The sequence below is a fragment of the Taeniopygia guttata genome, chromosome 32 (assembly GCF_048771995.1).
Source record: "Taeniopygia guttata chromosome 32, bTaeGut7.mat, whole genome shotgun sequence".
NCBI classification, from domain to species: domain Eukaryota; kingdom Metazoa; phylum Chordata; class Aves; order Passeriformes; family Estrildidae; genus Taeniopygia; species Taeniopygia guttata.
In genome coordinates this window covers 1,269,208-1,286,534 of record NC_133057.1, presented here as the reverse complement: position 1 = coordinate 1,286,534, position 17,327 = coordinate 1,269,208, and the positions used below count along the sequence as shown (strand labels likewise).

Genomic DNA, 17,327 nt, shown 5'->3' with positions numbered 1-17,327 from the left:
GCCACCCCGGGGTGTGCCAGGGCCACTCAGTATATCCCAGTGCCACCCAGCGTGTGCCAGGGCCACCCCGGTGTGTCAGTGCCACCCAGTGTGTGCCAGGGCCACCCTGGTGTGTCCCAGTGTGTCCCAGTGCCACCCAGTGTGTGCCAGTGCCACCCCGGGGTGTGCCAGGGCCACCCCGGTGTGTCCCAGTGCCACCCCAGTGTGTGCCAGGGCCACCCAGCGTGTGGCAGTGCCACCCCAGTGTGTCCCAGTGCCACCCCAGTGTGTCCCAGTGCCACCCAGTATATCCCAGTGCCACCCTGGGGTATCCCAATGCCCCTCAGTCTGTCCCAGTGCCACCCCAGCATGTCCCAGTGTGTCCCAGTGTGTCCCAGTACCATCCCAGTGTGTCCCAGTGCCAACCCGGTGTGTGCCAGTGCCATCCCAGTGTGTGCCAGGGCCACCCAGTGTGTGTCAATGCCACCCCGGTGTGTCCCAGTGTGTGCCAGTGCCACCCTGGTGTGTCCCAGTCTGTCCCAGTGCCACCCCGGTGTGTCCTAGTGCCACCCAGCGTGTGCCAGGGCCACCCTGGTGTGTCCCAGTCTGTCCCAGTGCCACCCCGGTGTGTCCTAGTGCCACCCAGCGTGTGCCAGGGCCACCCTGGGCTGTCCCAGTGCTACTCAGTCTGTCCCAGTGCCACCCCAGTGTGTCCCAGTGTGTCCCAGTCCCTCCCAGTGCCATCCCAGTCCCTCCCAGTGCCCACCTTGGTCCTCCTGGGCGGCGTCGTTGTAGTTGACCTGCTTGCGCACGCGCTTGCCCTTGCCCAGGTTCCATCACAGTGTGTCCCAGTCCCTCCCAGTCCCTCCCAGTGCCATCCCAGTCCCTCCCAGTGCCGTCCCAGTCCCTCGCAGTGCCATCTCAGTGTGTCCCAGTCCCTCCCAGTGCCCCCCAGTGCCCCCCAGTGCCCACCTTGGTCCTCCTGGGCGACGTCATTGTAGCTGACCTGCTTGCGCACGCGCTTGCCCTTGCCCAGGTTCCATCCCAGTCCATCCCAGTGCCATCCCAGTCCATCCCAGTGTGTCCCAGTCCCTCCCAGTCCATCCCAGTCCCTCCCAGTGCCATCCCAGTGTGTCCCAGTCCCTCCCAGTCCATCCCAGTCCCTCCCAGTGCCTCCCAGTGCCCACCTTGGTCCTCCTGGGCGGCGTCGTTGTAGTTGACCTGCTTGCGCACGCGCTTGCCCTTGCCCAGGGTCCATCCCAGTCCCTCCCAGTCCCTCCCAGTGCCCTCCCAGTGTGTCCCAGTCCCTCCCAGTCTGTCCCAGTGCCCACCTTGGTCCTCCTGGGCGGCGTCGTTGTAGTTGACCTGCTTGCGCACGCGCTTGCCCTTGCCCAGGGTCCATCCCACTCCCTCCCAGTGCCATCCCAGTGTGTCCCAGTCCATCCCAGTCCCTCCCAGTGCCATCCCAGTCCCTCCCAGTGCCCCCCAGTGCCCACCTTGGTCCTCCTGGGCGGCGTTGTTGTAGTTGACCTGCTTGCGCACGCGCTTGCCCTTGCCCAGGTTCCATCCCAGTGTGTCCCAGTGCCACCCCAGTGTGTCCCAGTGCCATCCCAGTCCCTCCCAGTCCCTCCCAGTACCCCCCAGTGCCCACCTTGGTCCTCCTGGGCGGCGTCGTTGTAGTTGACCTGCTTGCGCACGCGCTTGCCCTTGCCCAGGTTGCGCGCCAGGTCCTCCTGCTGCTGCTCGTAGTGGTGCCTCAGCAGCTTCTCCCAATAGTCGGGGTCCACGTTCTCCTCCTGCTTGATGATCTCCCGCTCGATCTCCTCGATCTGCCGGACACTCGGGGTCACCAGGGGTCACCAGGGGTCACCAGGGGTCACCCAGGGGTCACCCGGGGTCACCAGGGTCACCCGGGGGTCAGCGCCGCGTTGGTCGGCGCTGGGGACGGCGTGCCCAGCACTGGTGTCCCTGTCCTTGGTGTCTCCAGCAGCATCATCATCATCATCATCATCATCTCCATCATCATCATCATCATCTCCATCATCATCATCATCTCCATCATCACCATTACCATCATCATCAACATCATCTCCATCATCATCATCATCACCATCTCCATCATCACCATTCCCATCATCATCATCATCACCTCCATCATCACCATTACCATCATCATCATCATAATCATCTCCATCATCATCCCCATCTTCATCATCTCATCATCATCATCTCCATCATCACCATTCCCATCATCATCAACATCATAATCTCAATCATCTCCACCATCATCATCATCTCCATCATCATCATCTCCATCATCTACATCATCTGCATCATCATCATCTCCATCATCACCATTCCCATCATCATCAATATCATAATCTCAATCATCTCCATCATCATCATCTCCATCATCATCATCATCTTCACCATTCCCATCATCATTCCCATCTTCATCATCATCATCCTCATTGTTATCATCATCATCCCCATCTCCACTGTCCCCATCATCTCCATCTTCTCCAGGGTCCCCAACTCCATCATCCCACTGTCCCCACCCCACTGTCCCCACCCCACTGTCCCCACCCCACTGTCCCCACCCCACCGTCCCCATCGCTGCCACCTCCACCATCTCCAATGTCCCCACGTCCTCCACCCACCCAACATCTCCTCTCTCCATCCCCTGCAGGCCCCCAGCTCCGCCATGCCCGTGTCCCCAATGTCCCCAAGATCCCCAGTGTCCCCAATGTCCCCAATGTTCCCAGTGTCCCCAGTGTCCCTGGTGTCCCCAGTGTCCCCAGCATCCCCCATGTCCCCAGTGTCCCCAACATCTCTAGTGTCCCTGACGTCCCCAGTGTCCCAATGTCCCCAGTGTCCCCAGCATCCTGTGTCCCCAGTATCCCCAGTGTCCCTGGTGTCCCCAATGTCCCCAATGTCCCCTGTGTCCCCAACGTCCCCAGTGTCCCCAGTGTCCCGCAGTGTCCCCCAGAGATCCCAATGTCCCCAGGTGTCCCCAATGTCCCCCCAACATCCCCAGTATCCCCCGCATCCCCATTGTCCCCGTGTCCCCAGTGTCCCCAGCATCCCCAATGTCCCCCCAACATCCCCAACGTCCCCAATGTCCCCCGGTGTCCCCGGTGTCCCCAGTGTCCCCAGTGTCCCCAGTGTCCCCAACATCTCCAGTGTCCCCAATGTCCCCGGTGTCCCCAGTGTCCCCAGTGCCCCCCATGTCCCCAGTGTCCCCAATGTTCCTCCAGTGTCCCCAAGATCTCCAGTGTCCTCCGTGTCCCCGGTGTCCCCAACGTCCCCAGTGTCCCCAGTGTCCCCAATGTCCCCAATGTCCCCAGTGTCCCCCGTGTCCACAGTGTCCCCAACATCTCCAGTGTCCCCAATGTCCCCAGTGTCCCCAGTGTCCCCGGTGTCCCCAATGTCCCCAGTGTCCCCGCTGTCCCCAGTGTCCCCAATGTCCCCGGTGTCCCCGCTGTCCCCGGTGCCCCCGGTGTCCCCAGCACACCTTGTCCTCCTCCCTGACGACGTACTGGGCCACCTTGAAGGAGCTCAGGTACTCGTTCATGTTCTGCACGTCGGCGTCGTCGGTGGCGTCCTGGTTCCGGTCCAGCAGCCGCGCGATGGCCTCGTTGTCGTAGTGGATGACGCTGCTGTCCTCCTCCTTGTTGTCCCCTGCGCGGCCACACCGTGTGACATGCTGGGACACGGCCGGACGCGCCCCACGGGGATGTGACACGGCTTTGTCATGTCCCACGGGGACGGGACACGGCTTTGTCATGTCCCACGGGGACGGGACACGGCTTTGTCATGTCCCAAGGGGATGGGACACGGCCTTGTCATGTCCCAACGTGGCTTTGTCATGTCCCAACATGGCTTTGTCATGTCCCAAGGGGATGGGACACGGACTTGTCACGTCCCAACATGGCTTTGTCATGTCCCAGTGTGATGTGACACAGCCTTGTCATGTCCCAACATGGCTTTGTCATGTCCCAAGGTGATGGGACACGGCTGTGTCATGTCCCAACACAGCTTTGTCACATCCCAACATGGCTTTGTCACACCCCAGTGTGATGTGACATGGCTTGGCCAATATGGCCCAACACGGCCCAGCCCAGCCCAACATGGCCCAGTCCAGCCCAGCATGGCCCAGTCCAACCCAACACAACCCAGTCTAACCCACATGGTCCAACATGACCCAGTCCAACCCAGCACAACCCAGTCCAACCCACATGGTCCAACATGACCCAGTCCAACCCAAAACAGCCCAGTCCAACCCAGCACAGGCCAACATGGCCCAGTCCAACCCAACATGGCCCAACATGGCCCAGTCCAACCCAACATGGCCCAGTTCAGGCCAGCACAGCCCAGTCCAACCCAACATGGCCCAGTTCAGGCCAGCACAGCCCAGTCCAACCCAACATGGCCCAGTTCAGGCCAGCACAGCCCAGTCCAACCCAACATCACCAAACATGACCCAGTCCAACCCAACACAGCCCAGTCCAACCCAGCACAGGCCAACATGGCCCAGTCCAACCCAACATGGCCCAGTCCAACCCAACATGGCCCAGCCCAGCGCGACCCAGCCCAGCCCAACATGGCCCAGTTCAGCCAACACAGCCCAGTCCAACCCAACATGACCCAGTCCAACCCAGCACAACCCAGTCCAACCCAACATCACCAAACATGACCCGGTCCAACCCAACATGGCCCAGCCCGGCCCAACACAGCCCAGTCCAACCCAACATGACCCAGTCCAACCCAACACAGCCCAGTCCAACCCAACATGGTCCAACATGGCCCAGTCCAACCCAGCACAACCCAGTCCAACCCAACATCACCAAACATGACCCAGCCCAGCCCAGCCCGGCCCAGCAGAATCCAGCCCAGCCCAGTACGACCCAGCCCAGCCCAGCCCAGCCCAGCCCAGCCCAGCCCAGTCCAGCCCAGTCCAACCCAACACAGCCCAGCAGGACCCAGTCCAATCCAACATGACCAAACATGACCCAGCCCAGCCCATCCCAGCCCAGCCCAGCCCAGCCCATCCCAGCCCAGCCCAGCCCAGCCCAGCCCAGCCCAGCCCGGCCCAGCCCAGTATGACCCAGCCTGGCCCAGAAGAATCCAGTTCAGCCCAGTACGACCCGGCCCAGCCCAGCCCAGCCCCACGCGGGGCCCACCCTCGTTCTCGTCCTTGAAGAGCTCCTCGGTGCCGAACTTGAGGATGTCGTCGAGCTCCTGCTTGGACATGGAGCCGGCCTTGGAGCCCAGCCCCGGGCGCACCACCAGGTGCGTCAGCATCATCTTGCGCTTGGCCACCTGCGTGATCCGCTCCTCCACCGAGGCCCGCGTCACGAACCGGTAAATCATCACCTTGTTGGCCTGGCCGATGCGGTGGGCGCGGCTGAAGGCCTGCGAGGGACGGGACAGTGAGGGGACACCATGGGGACGTGGTGGGGACACACCAGGGACATGGTGGGACACCCTGGCCGATGCGGTGGGCGCGGCTGAAAGCCTGCGAGGGAGGGGACAGTGAGGGGACATCCTGGGGACACACCAGGGACACCCCAGGGACACCCCAGGGACATGAGGGGACACCCCAGGGACATGAGGGGACATCCCAGGGACACCCCAGGACATGAGGGGACACCCTGGCCGATGCGGTGGGCGCGGCTGAAAGCCTGCGAGGGAGGGGACAGTGAGGGGACATCCTGGGGACACACCAGGGACACCCCAGGGACACCCCAGGGACATGAGGGGACACCCCAGGGACATGAGGGGACATCCCAGGGACACCCCAGGGACATGGTGGGACATTCCAGGGACATGGTGGGGACACACCAGGGACATGGTGGGACACCCCAGGGACACCCCAAGGACATGAGGGGACACCCTGGCTGAGGTGGTGAGCGAGGCTGAAGGCCTGAGAGGGACGGGACAGGTCAGGGACACCCTGGGGACGTGGTGGGACACCCCAGGGACAGGAGGGGACACCCTGGGGACGTGGTGGGGACATCCCAGGGACACAGCAGGGACACCCCAGGGACAGGAGGGGACACCCTGGCTGAGGCGGTGAGTGAGGCTGAAGGCCTGCAAGGGAGGGGACAGTGAGGGGACACCATGGGGACACACCAGGGACACCCCAGGGACACCCCAGGGACATGTCAGATGGGATGGGGACACAGCAGGGACACCCCAGGGATATGGGGGGACACCCCAGGGACACAAGGGGACACCCTGGCCGAAGTATTGAACAAGGCTGAAGGCCTGAGAGGATGGGGACATTGAGGGGACACCATGGGGACACACCAGGGACATGAGGGGACACCCCAGGGACACCCCAGGGACATGGGGGGACACCCTGGCTGAGGTATTGAACAAGGCTGAAGGCCTGTGAGGGAGGGGACAGTGAGGGGACACCATGGGAACATGGTGGGGACACCCCAGGGACACCCCAGGGACATGGGGGAACACGCTGGCTGAAGTATTGAACAAGGCTGAAGGCCTGCGAGGGACGGGACAGGTCAAGGTGACATGGGGGGACATCATGGGGACACCTCAGGGACTTGACAATCAGGGGAGAGAGGGAGGGTGACACAGGCCAGGTGACACAGGCCAGGTGACATGGCTGAGCAGGTGACACTGCCCAGGTGACACTGCCCAGGTGCCGGGGGATGGCACTGCACAGGTGACACTGCACAGGCGACACTGCCCAGGTGACACTGCCCAGGTGCCGGGGACAGGTGACACTGCCCAGGTGACACTGCCCAGGTGCCAGGGGATGGCACTGGCCAGGTGACACTGCACAGGTGACACTGCCCAGGTGCCAGAGATGGCACTGCACAGGTGACACTGCCCAGGTGCCGGGGACAGGTGACACTGCCCAGGTGCCGGGGGATGGCACTGCACAGGTGACACTGCCCAGGTGACACTGCCCAGGTGACACTGCCCAGATGCCAGGGACAGGTGACACTGCCCAGGTGCCAGGGACAGGTGACACATTGCACAGGTGGCACTGTCCAGGTGCCAGGGACAGGTGACACTGCCCAGGTGCCAGGGACAGGTGACACATTGCACAGGTGACACTGCCCAGGTGCCAGGGACAGGTGACACTGCCCAGGTGCCCGGTGCCCACCTGGATGTCGTTGTGGGGGTTCCAGTCCGAGTCGAAGATGACCACGGTGTCGGCCGTCGCCAGGTTGATGCCGAGGCCCCCGGCCCGCGTCGACAGCAGGAAACAGAACTGCTGCGCCCCCGGCGCTGCCCCCCCGGCGTCAGTGACCGACCCAAAACACCCCAAATTCACCCCAAAAACACCCCAAAAACACCCCAAACCCACCCTCACTGCTGCGCCCCCGGCGCTGCCCCCCCGGCGTCAGTGACGGACCCAAAACACCCCAAAACGCCCCAAATTCACCCCAAAAACACCCCAAATTCACCCCAAACCCACCCTCACTGCTGCGCCCCCGGCACTGCCCCCCCGGCGTCAGTGACGGACCCAAAGCGCCCCAAACTCACCCCAAAAACACCCCAAACCCACCCCAAACCCACCCTCACTGCTGCGCCCCCGGCGCTGCCCCCCCGGCGTCAGTGACGGACCCAAAACGCCCCAAATTCACCCCAAAACCACCCCAAACCCACCCTCACTGCTGCGGCCCCTTGTCCCTGTCCCTGTCCCCATTCCCTGTTCTCTGTCCCTGTCCCTGTGTCCCTGTCCTTGTCCCTGTCCCCATCCCCATCCCCGTGTCCCCGTCCCCGTCACTGTGTCCCCGTGTCCCCATCCCCGTGTCCCCATCCCCGTCCCCATCCCCATGTCCCCGTCCCCATCCCCATCCCCGTGTCCCCGTCCCCATCTCCGTGTCCCCGTCCCCATCCCCGTGTCCCCATCCCCGTGTCCCCGTGTCCCCGTGTCCCCGTGTCCCCATCCCCGTGTCCCCATCCCCGTGTCCCCGTGTCCCCGTGTCCCCATCCCTGTCCCCGTGTCCCTGAACCCGTGTCCCCGTGTCCCCGTGTCCCCAACCCCGTGTCCCCATCCCCGTGTCCCTGTCCCCGTGTCCCCGTCCCCGTCCCCATCCCTGTCCCGTGTCCCCGTCCCCGTCCCTGTCCCCGTATCCCCATCCCCGTGTCCCCGTGTCCCCGTCCCCATGTCCCCATCCCCATCCCCGTGTCCCCATCCCCATCCCCGTGTCCCCATCCCCGTCCCCGTGTCCCGTCCCTGTGTCCCCATCCCCATCCCCGTGTCCCCATCCCCATACCCGTGTCCCCATCCCCATCCCCGTGTCCCTGTCCCCATCCCTGTGTCCCCGTCCCCATGTCCCTGTCCCCGTGTCCCTGTCCCCGTGTCCCTGTCCCCGTCCCCATGTCCCCGTCCCCATCCCCGTCCCCGTGTCCCCGTGTCCCCATCCCCATGTCCCCATGTCCCCGTGTCCCCGTGTCCCCGTGTCCCCGTGTCCCCGTGTCCCTGTCCCCGTGTCCCCGTGTCCCCGTGTCCCCGTGTCCCCGTGTCCCCGTGTCCCCTGTCCCCTGTCCCCGTCCCCGTCCCTACCGTTGAAGCGGTCGATGGCCTCCTGCCGCAGGGCCCCGGTGATGCCGCCGTCGATGCGCTCGTACTTGTAACCCTCATAGTCCAGGAAATCCTCCAGCAGGTCCAGCATCTTCGTCATCTGCGCGTACTGGTCAGACTGGGAGCCACTGGGAGGGCTGGGAGGGACTGGGAGGGACTGGAAGGGACTGGGAGGGACTGGAAGGGACTGGGAGAGGCTGGAGACCCTGTACTGGGCACACTGGGAGGGACTGGGAGAGACTGGAAGGGACTGGGAGAGACGGGAGACCCTGTACTGGGCAGACTGGGAGCGACTGGGAGGGACTGGGAGGGGCTGGGAGGGGCTGGGGACCCTGTACTGGGCACACTGGGAGGGACTGGGAGAAACTGGGAGGGACTGGGAGAGGCTGGAGACCCTGTACTGGGCACACTGGGAGGGCTGCGAGGGGCTGGGAGGGACTGGAAGGGACTGGGAGGGACTAGGAGAAGCTGGGAGAGGCTGGAGACCCTGTACTGGACACACTGGGAGTGCTGGGACGGACACTGGGCACACTGGGAGGTACTGGGAGAGACTGGGAGGGACTGGGAGAGACTGGGAGAGGCTGGAGACCCTGTACTGGGCAGACTGGGAGGGACTGGGAGCGACTGGGAGGGACTGGGAGGGACAGGGAGAGGCTGGAGACCCTGTACTGGGCAGACTGGGAGGGACTGGGGGTGCTGGGACAGCCCATACTGGGCAGACTGGGGGGATTTTGGGGTATTTTTGGGTCCCACCTGGGAGAAGATGAGCACCTGGTGGTTCTGGGGGCGGTTTTGGGGATAATTTGGGATATTTTGGGGTGTTTTTGGGGTCCCACCTGGGAGAAGATGAGCACGCGGTGGTTCTGGGGGCGGTTTTGGGGATAATTTGGGATATTTTGGGGTGTTTTTGGGGTCCCACCTGGGACAAGATGAGCACGCGGTGGTTCTGGGGGTGGTTTTGGGGATAATTTGGGATATTTTGGAGTGTTTTTGGGGTCCCACCTGGGAGAAGATGAGCACCTGGTGGTTCTGGGGGTGGTTTTGGGGATAATTTGGGATATTTTGGAGTGTTTTTGGGGTCCCACCTGGGAGAAGATGAGCACGCGGTGGTTCTGGGGGCAGTTTTGGGGTATTTCAGGGATATTTTGGGCTGTTTTGGGGGTATTTTTGGGTCCCACCTGGGAGAAGATGAGCACACGGTGGTTCTGGGGGTGGTTTTGGGGATAATTTGGGATATTTTGGGGTGTTTTTGGGGTCCCACCTGGGAGAAGATGAGCACCTGGTGGTTCTGGGGGTGGTTTTGGGGATAATTTGGGATATTTTGGAGTGTTTTTGGGGTCCCACCTGGGAGAAGATGAGCACGCGGTGGTTCTGGGGGCAGTTTTGGGGTATTTCAGGGATATTTTGGGCTGTTTTGGGGGTATTTTTGGGTCCCACCTGGGAGAAGATGAGCACACGGTGGTTCTGGGGGTGGTTTTGGGGATAATTTGGGATATTTTGGGGTGTTTTTGGGGTCCCACCTGGGAGAAGATGAGCACGCGGTGGTTCTGCTCCTTCAGCTTGCGCAGCATCTTCTGCAGCAGCAGCAGCTTCCCCGAGGCCTTGATCAGCGCCCCGCCCTCGTAGGCCCCGCTCGGCAGCTTTGGGGACTCCTGGGGACAGGGACAGGCCGGGTCACCCGTGGGGACACTGCCAGGTCACCCGTGGGGACACCACCCATGGGGACAGCACCCACAGGGACACGTATCCCCCCCCCCATCATCATCTCCACGTCCCTTGTGTCCCCTCCATGTCCCCATGTCCCATGTCCCTTGAACCCTCCCACATCCCCTCCTTGTCCCCATGTCCCTGTGTCCCCACACCCCTGGCTGTCCCCATGTCTCTGGTGTCCCTGCTGTCCCCATGTCCCCGCTGTCCCCCCACGCCCCTGGCTGTCCCCACGTCCCTGGTGTCCCTGCTGTCCCCATGTCCCCGGTGTCCCCGCTGTCACCCCACACCCCTGGCTGTCCCCATGTCCCTGGTGTCCCTGCTGTCCCCATGTCCCCCCACACCCCCCGGCTGTCCCCATGTCCCCTCCTCACTCCCAGGTGTCCCCAGTGTCCTTCTGTCCCCCCACACCCCCGGCTGCCCTCAGTGTCCCCGTGTCCTTGCTGTCCCCCCACACCCCTGGCTGTCCCCACTGTCCCAGTGTCCCCATGTCCCCGCACACCCCCCAGCTGTCCCCATGTCCCCTCCTCACTCCCAGGTGTCCCCAGTGTCCCCATGTCCCCCCACACCCCCGGGTGTCCCCATGTCCCCAGTGTCCCTGCTGTCCCCATGTCCCCACTGTCCCCCCACACCCCTGGCTGTCCCCACGTCCCTGGTGGCCCTGCTGTCCCCATGTCCCTCCACACCCCCGTGTGTCCCCAATGTCCCCGATGTCCCCATGTCCCCCCATACCCCCGTGTGCCCCTGATGTCCCCGTGTCCCCCCACACCCCCGTGTGTCCCCATGCCCCAATGTCCCCGTGTCCCCCCACACAGCTGGCTGTCTCCACGTCCCTGGGGTCCCCATGTTTCCCCACAGCCCCGGGTGTCCCCGATGTCCCCAATGTCCCCGTGTCCCCCCACGCCCCCATGTGTCCCCGATGTCCCCGTGTCCCCCCACACCCCCGTGTGTCCCCGATGTCCCCGTGTCCCCCCACACCCCCGTGTGCCCCCGGTGTCCCCAATGTCCCCGTGTCCCCCCACAGCCCCGTGTGCCCCCAATGTCCCCGGTGTCCCCATGTCCCCCCTCACTCCCAGGTGTCCCTGTGTCCCCCCACGCCCCCGTGTGCCCCCAATGTCTCCGGTGTCCCCATGTCCCCCCACACCCCCGTGTGCCCCCAATGTCCCCAATGTCCCCGTGTCCCCACCATGGCAGCCACGGGGAACAGGTAGGGGTGGTTGCAGCACTTCTTGAGGTCCATCATGATGTTGAGCAGCGACACCTGGTTGCCGCCTCCCCGCGAGTTCAGCGCCTCGAAGTTGCGCGTCAGGATGTACTTGTAGTACTTCCTGCGGGGACAGCGGTGCCACCGGCCGCTCTGGGGACACGGCGGTGGCAGGGTGGGGACAGCCCCACGGGGAGGGGACGGCACCTACTTCTGCATGGGGCTGAGCTCCACGCGCACGATCAGCTCCGTCTTGGCCGGCATGTTCTTGAAGACGTCGGCCTTGAGGCGCCGCAGCATGTGGGGGCCCAGCAGGTCGTGGAGCTTCTTGATCTGGTCCTCCTTGGAGATGTCGGCAAACTCCTCCAGGAACCCCTCCAGGTTACTGGGGACACAGGGACGGGGGGTCGGGTCAGTGTGGGGACATGGGGGGGACACAGGAACCCCTCCAGGTTACTGGGGACACGGGGACAGGGGACAGATCAGTGTGGGGACACAGGAACCCCTCCAGGTTACTGGGGACAGGGGGACAGGTCAGTGTGGGGACACAGGGACAGTGTGGGGACACAGGAATGCCTCCAGGTTACTGGGGACACGGGGACGGGTCAGCGTGGGGACATGGAGACAGCGTGGGGACAGCGTGGGGACACAGGAACCCCTCCAGGTTACTGGAGACACGGGGACAAGTCAGTGTGGGGACACGGAGACGGGTCAGTGTGGGGACACGGGGACACGGGGATGGGTCAGTGTGGGGACACGGGGACAGCGTGGGGACACAGGGACGGGTCAGTGTGGGGACACGGGGACAGCGTGGGGACACAGGAACCCCTCCAGGTTACTGGGGACACGGGGACAGGGGGACAGGGTCAGTGTGGGGACACGGGGACAGCGTGGGGACACAGGGGGGACACAGGAACCCCTCCAGGTTACTGGGGACACGGGGACACGGGGACACGTCAGTGTGGGGACATGGGGACAGCGTGGGGACACGGGGATGGGGTCAGTGTGGGGACACGGGGACAGTGTGGGGACATGGGGACAACGTGGGGACACAGGGGTACACAGGAACCCCTCCAGGTTACTGGGGACACGGGGACATGGGGACGGGGTCAGTGTGGGGACACAGGGACAGGGCGAGTTTGGGGACACCAGGATTTGGTGGGACACGAGGTGACAGAGGTGGCACAGGAGGTGACACAAGGGACACAGGAGGGGACACAGGAGGTGACAGGAGGGGACACAGGAGGGGACGCACTTGAAGCGCTCGGGCGTGAGGAAGTTGAGCAGGTGGAACAGCTCCTCCAGGTTGTTCTGCAGCGGCGTCCCCGTGAGCAGCAGCTTGTGCTCGATCTTGTACCCGTTCAGCACCCGGAAAAACTGCGGGGACGGGCCTCAGACCCCAAATCCAGCGGGGACAGCCCCAAACCCCAACTGGGGCACCCCAAATCCACCTGGGACAGCCCTGATCCCCCCCTCAGACCCCAAATCCAGCGGGGACAGCCCTGATCCCCTACCTGGGACACCCCTGATCCCCCCCTCAGACCCCAAATCCAGCGGGGACAGCCCTAAACCCCAACTGGGGCACCCCAAATCCACCTGGGACACCCCTGATCCCCCCACCAGGGCACCCCAAATCCACCTGGAACAGCCCTGATCCCCCACCAGGGCACCCCAAATCCACCGGGGAACAGCCCTGATCCCCCCCTCAGACCCCAAAATCTACCTGGGACACCCCTGATCCCCCCTCAGACCCCAAATCCACCGGGGAACACCCCTGATCCCCCACCTGGGACACCCCAAATCCACCTGGGACAGCCCTGATCCTCCACCTGGGACACCCCAAAATCCACCGGGGAACAGCCCTGATCCCCCCCTCAGACCCCAAAATCCACCTGGGACAGCCCTGATCCCCCAGCGGGGCACCCCAAATCCACCTGGGACACCCCTGATCCCCCCTCAGACCCCAAATCCACCTGGGACACCCCTGATCCCCCACCAGGGCACCCCAAATCCACCGGGGAACACCCCTGACACCTGCCTGGTCACCCTCAGACCCTGAAATCAGGGATCTCTGAGTTTTGAGGTGTCCCCTACTCCCACCCCCAGCTTTTGGGGTGCCCCCCAGCCCCATGCCCGGGTTCTGGGGTGCCCCACAGCCCCATGCCCAGGTTTTGGGGTGCCCCCCACCTTGGACTGGTTGTTTTTGAGGCGGTGGGCCTCGTCCACCACCAGGCAGGCCCAGCGGATGGAGCCCAGCGCCGCCTGGTCGATGGTGATGAGCTCGTAGGACGTCAGCAGCACGTGGAACTTCACCTGCGCCTCGCGCTGCGGGCACGGGCGGGGCTCAGCGGGGACCCCAGCACCCCAAAACGGGGAGAAACCCCACCCAGAACCCCAAAACATGAAAAAATCCCACCCAGAACTCACCCAGCACCCCAAAACGTGGAGAAACCACGTCCAGAACTCACCCAGAGCCCCAAAACATAGAGAAACCCCACCCAGAACCCCAAAACATGAAAAAATCCCACCCAGAACTCACCCAGAGCCCCAAAACGTGGAGAAACCCCACCCAGAACCCCAAAACATGAAAAAATCCCACCCAGAACTCACCCAGAACCCCAAAACATGGAAAACCCCCACCCAACACCCCCAAAACCCCACCAAGCACCCCTAAAACCCCACCCAGAGCCCCAAAACGTGGAAAATCCCCACTCAGAATGCCAAGGTGACCCAAGTGTCCGGGTGCCACCCTGCTGTCCCCCAGGTGTCCAGGTGTCACCCCAGGTGTCCAAGTGCCACCCCGCTGTCCCCCAGATGTCACCCCAGGTGTCCAAGTCCTCCCCCACTGTCCCCCAGGTGTCCAGGTGTCACCCCAGATGTCCAGGTGCCACCCCGCTGTCCCCAAGTGTCCACGCTGCTATTCCCCAGGTGACACAGCTGTCTGGGTGCCACCCCGCTGTCCCCATCCCGCTGTCCCACCCCACTGTCCCACCCCACTGTCCCACCCCACTGTCCCACCCCGCTGTCCCCACCCCTCTGTCCCACCCCGCTGTCCATGTCCCACCCTGCTGTCCCACCCTGCTGTCCCACCCCACTGTCCCCCAGGTGTCCAGGTGCCACCCCGCTGTCCCCACCCCGCTGTCCCCACCCCGCTGTCCCCAAGTGTCCATGTCCAGGTGCCACCCCACTGTCCCACCCCGCTGTCCCACCCCGCTGTCCCACCCCGCTGTCCCACCCCACTGTTCCCACCCCACTGTCCCCACCCCGCTGTCCCACCCCGCTGTCCCCACCCCGCTGTCCCCAAGTGTCTGGGTGCCACCCCAGGTGTCCAAGTGCCACCCCACTGACCCCAATCCCACTGTCCCACCCCTCTGTCCCACCCTGCTGTCCCACCCCGCTGTCCCCAAGTGTCTGGGTGTCACCCCAGGTGTCCAAGTGCCACCCCTCTGTCCCCAGCTGTCCCACCCCGCTGTCCCACCCCCACCTTCATCTTGAAGGCCTTCTTGCCGCCCTTGATGGCGGTGTCGTCGAAGGAGAACTCGTTCTCGCGGATGATGGCGCGGCTGTCCTTGTCCCCGGTGTAGGTCACCACGTAGAAGGACGGCGCCCACATCTGGAACTCGCGCTCCCAGTTGATGATGGTGGAGAGCGGCGCGCTGACGAGGAACGGGCCCTTGGTGTGGCCCTGGGGGACACGGTGTCACACCCTGGGGACAGCCCTGGGGACACGGGGACAGCCCCGGGACAGCCCTGGGGACACGGTGTCACACCACGGGGACAGCCCTGGGGACACGGGGACAGCCCCGGGGACAGCCCTGGGGACACGGTGTCACACCACGGGGACAGCCCTGGGGACACGGGGACAGCCCCGGGGACAGCCCTGGGGACATGGGGACAGCCCCGGGGACAGCCCTGGGGACACGGTGTCACACCACGGGGACAGCCCTGGGGACACGGGGACAGCCCCGGGGACAGCCCTGGGGACACGGTGTCACACCCTGGGGACATGGGGACAGCCCTGGGGACACGGTGTCACACCACGGGGACAGCCCTGGGGACACGGGGACAGCCCTGGGGACAGCCCTGGGGACATGGGGACAGCCCTGGGGACAGCCCTGGGGGACACGGTGTCACACCCTGGGGACACGGGGACAGCCCTGGGGACAGCCCTGGGGGACACGGTGTCACACCACGGGGACAGCCCTGGGGACACGGGGACAGCCCCGGGACAGCCCTGGGGACACGGTGTCACACCACGGGGACAGCCCCGGGGACAGCCCTGGGGACACGGTGTCACACCCTGGGGACAGCCCTGGGGACACGGGGACAGCCCCAGGACAGCCCTGGGGACACGGTGTCACACCACGGGGACATGGGGACAGCCCTGGGGACACGGTGTCACACGGGGACAGGGGGACAGGACTTTGAGAAACTTGGGGACAGGTGTGTGACAAGGGACCAGGCAGGTGACCCCATAAAACTGGTGACCCCAGTGAGAACCTGGGTGACCCCAGGGCCCAGCAGGTGACCCCAGTGACCACGGGGGTGCCCTCGGGCCCACGTAGGTGCCCCCAGCCCCACACAGGTGCCCCCACTGGTGCCCCCAGCCCCACCTGGGTGACCCCAGTGATCACATGGGTGCCCCCAGCCCCACTCAGGTGCTCCCACAGGTGCCCCCAGCCCCACGTGGGTGCCCCCAGCCCCACATGGGTGACCCCAGTGACCACATGGGTGACCCCAGCCCCAGACAGGTGCCCCCAAAAGTGCCCCCAGCCCCCTGCAGGTGCCTCGACAGGTGCCCCCAGCCCCACATGGGTGCCCCCAGCCCCACATGGATGACTCCAGTGACCACATGGGTGCCCCCAGCCCCACTCAGGTGCCCCCACAGGTGACCCCAGGCCCACATGGGTGACCCCAGTGACCACTGGTGTGCCCCCAGCCCCACACAGGTGCCCCCACAAGTGCCCCCAGCCCCACATGGATGACTCCAGTGACCACGTGGGTGCCCCCAGCCCCACTCAGGTGCCCCCACCGGTGCCCCCAGCCCCACATGGATGACCCCAGTGACCACTGGTGTGCCCCCAGCCCCACACAGGTGCCCCCACAAGTGCCCCCAGCCCCACACAGGTGCCCCCCCAGATGCCCCCAGCCCCCGCAGTGCCCCGCGGGTGCCCTCACCTCCTTGTAGAGCGAGTAGAGGAAGACGATGGTCTGGATGGTCTTGCCCAGCCCCATCTCGTCGGCCAGGATGGTGTCGGTGCTCTGCGCCCACGAGAAGCGCAGCCAGTTCAGCCCCTCCAGCTGGTACAGGTGCAGCGTCCCGCCCGTGGCCGTGATGAAGCGCGGCTGCGTCTCGTACTTCACCGTGGGCTGCGGGGACACGGCTGTCACACGGGGACACGCCACCCCGACACCCCCGGGGCTGGGGAGGACATGGAGGGGTCACAGGGCTCAGGGGAACCAGGTCTGGGGGGGCTCAGGGCACCCCAAAAACTCCCACAGGGCTGGGAAGGACGTGGAGGGGTCACCCCAGAAACCACGGGGGCTGGGGAGGACGTGGAGGGGTCACAGGGCTCAGGGGAACCGGGTCTGGGGGGACTCAGGTGTTCAGGACACCCCAAAAACTCCCACGGGGCTGGGGAGGACGAGGAGGGGTCAGGGGGCTCAGGAGAACCAGGTTTGGGGGGACTCAGGGCACCCCAAAAACCCCCAGAGGGCTGGAGGGGTCACAGGGCTCAGGAGAACCAGGTCTGGGGGGACTCAGGGCACCCCAAAAACTCTCACGAGGCTGGGAAGGAGGTGGAGGGGTCACAGGGCTCAGGAGAACCAGGTTTGGGGGGACTCAGGGCACCCCAAAAACTCTCACGAGGC

General features: G+C 64.6%; 1 protein-coding gene across 3 annotated transcripts in view; it reads right to left on the bottom strand.

The window, feature by feature from the left end:
• Positions 1–17,327, bottom strand: part of CHD3 (chromodomain helicase DNA binding protein 3) — a 66,899-nt gene that overhangs the window by 19,352 nt on the left and 30,220 nt on the right. For all 3 annotated transcript variants that reach the window (XM_072920593.1, XM_072920594.1, XM_072920595.1), the window contains 12 exons: positions 16,635–16,826; positions 14,941–15,141; positions 13,644–13,781; positions 12,712–12,833; positions 11,668–11,841; positions 11,439–11,580; positions 10,066–10,197; positions 8,528–8,645; positions 7,118–7,242; positions 5,163–5,394; positions 3,494–3,660; positions 1,631–1,808 (listed from right to left, as the gene is read on the bottom strand). In XM_072920593.1, the coding sequence (XP_072776694.1) occupies positions 1,631–1,808; positions 3,494–3,660; positions 5,163–5,394; positions 7,118–7,242; positions 8,528–8,645; positions 10,066–10,197; positions 11,439–11,580; positions 11,668–11,841; positions 12,712–12,833; positions 13,644–13,781; positions 14,941–15,141; positions 16,635–16,826 (1,921 nt within the window). The remainder of the gene's footprint in view (positions 1–1,630; positions 1,809–3,493; positions 3,661–5,162; positions 5,395–7,117; positions 7,243–8,527; positions 8,646–10,065; positions 10,198–11,438; positions 11,581–11,667; positions 11,842–12,711; positions 12,834–13,643; positions 13,782–14,940; positions 15,142–16,634; positions 16,827–17,327) is intronic.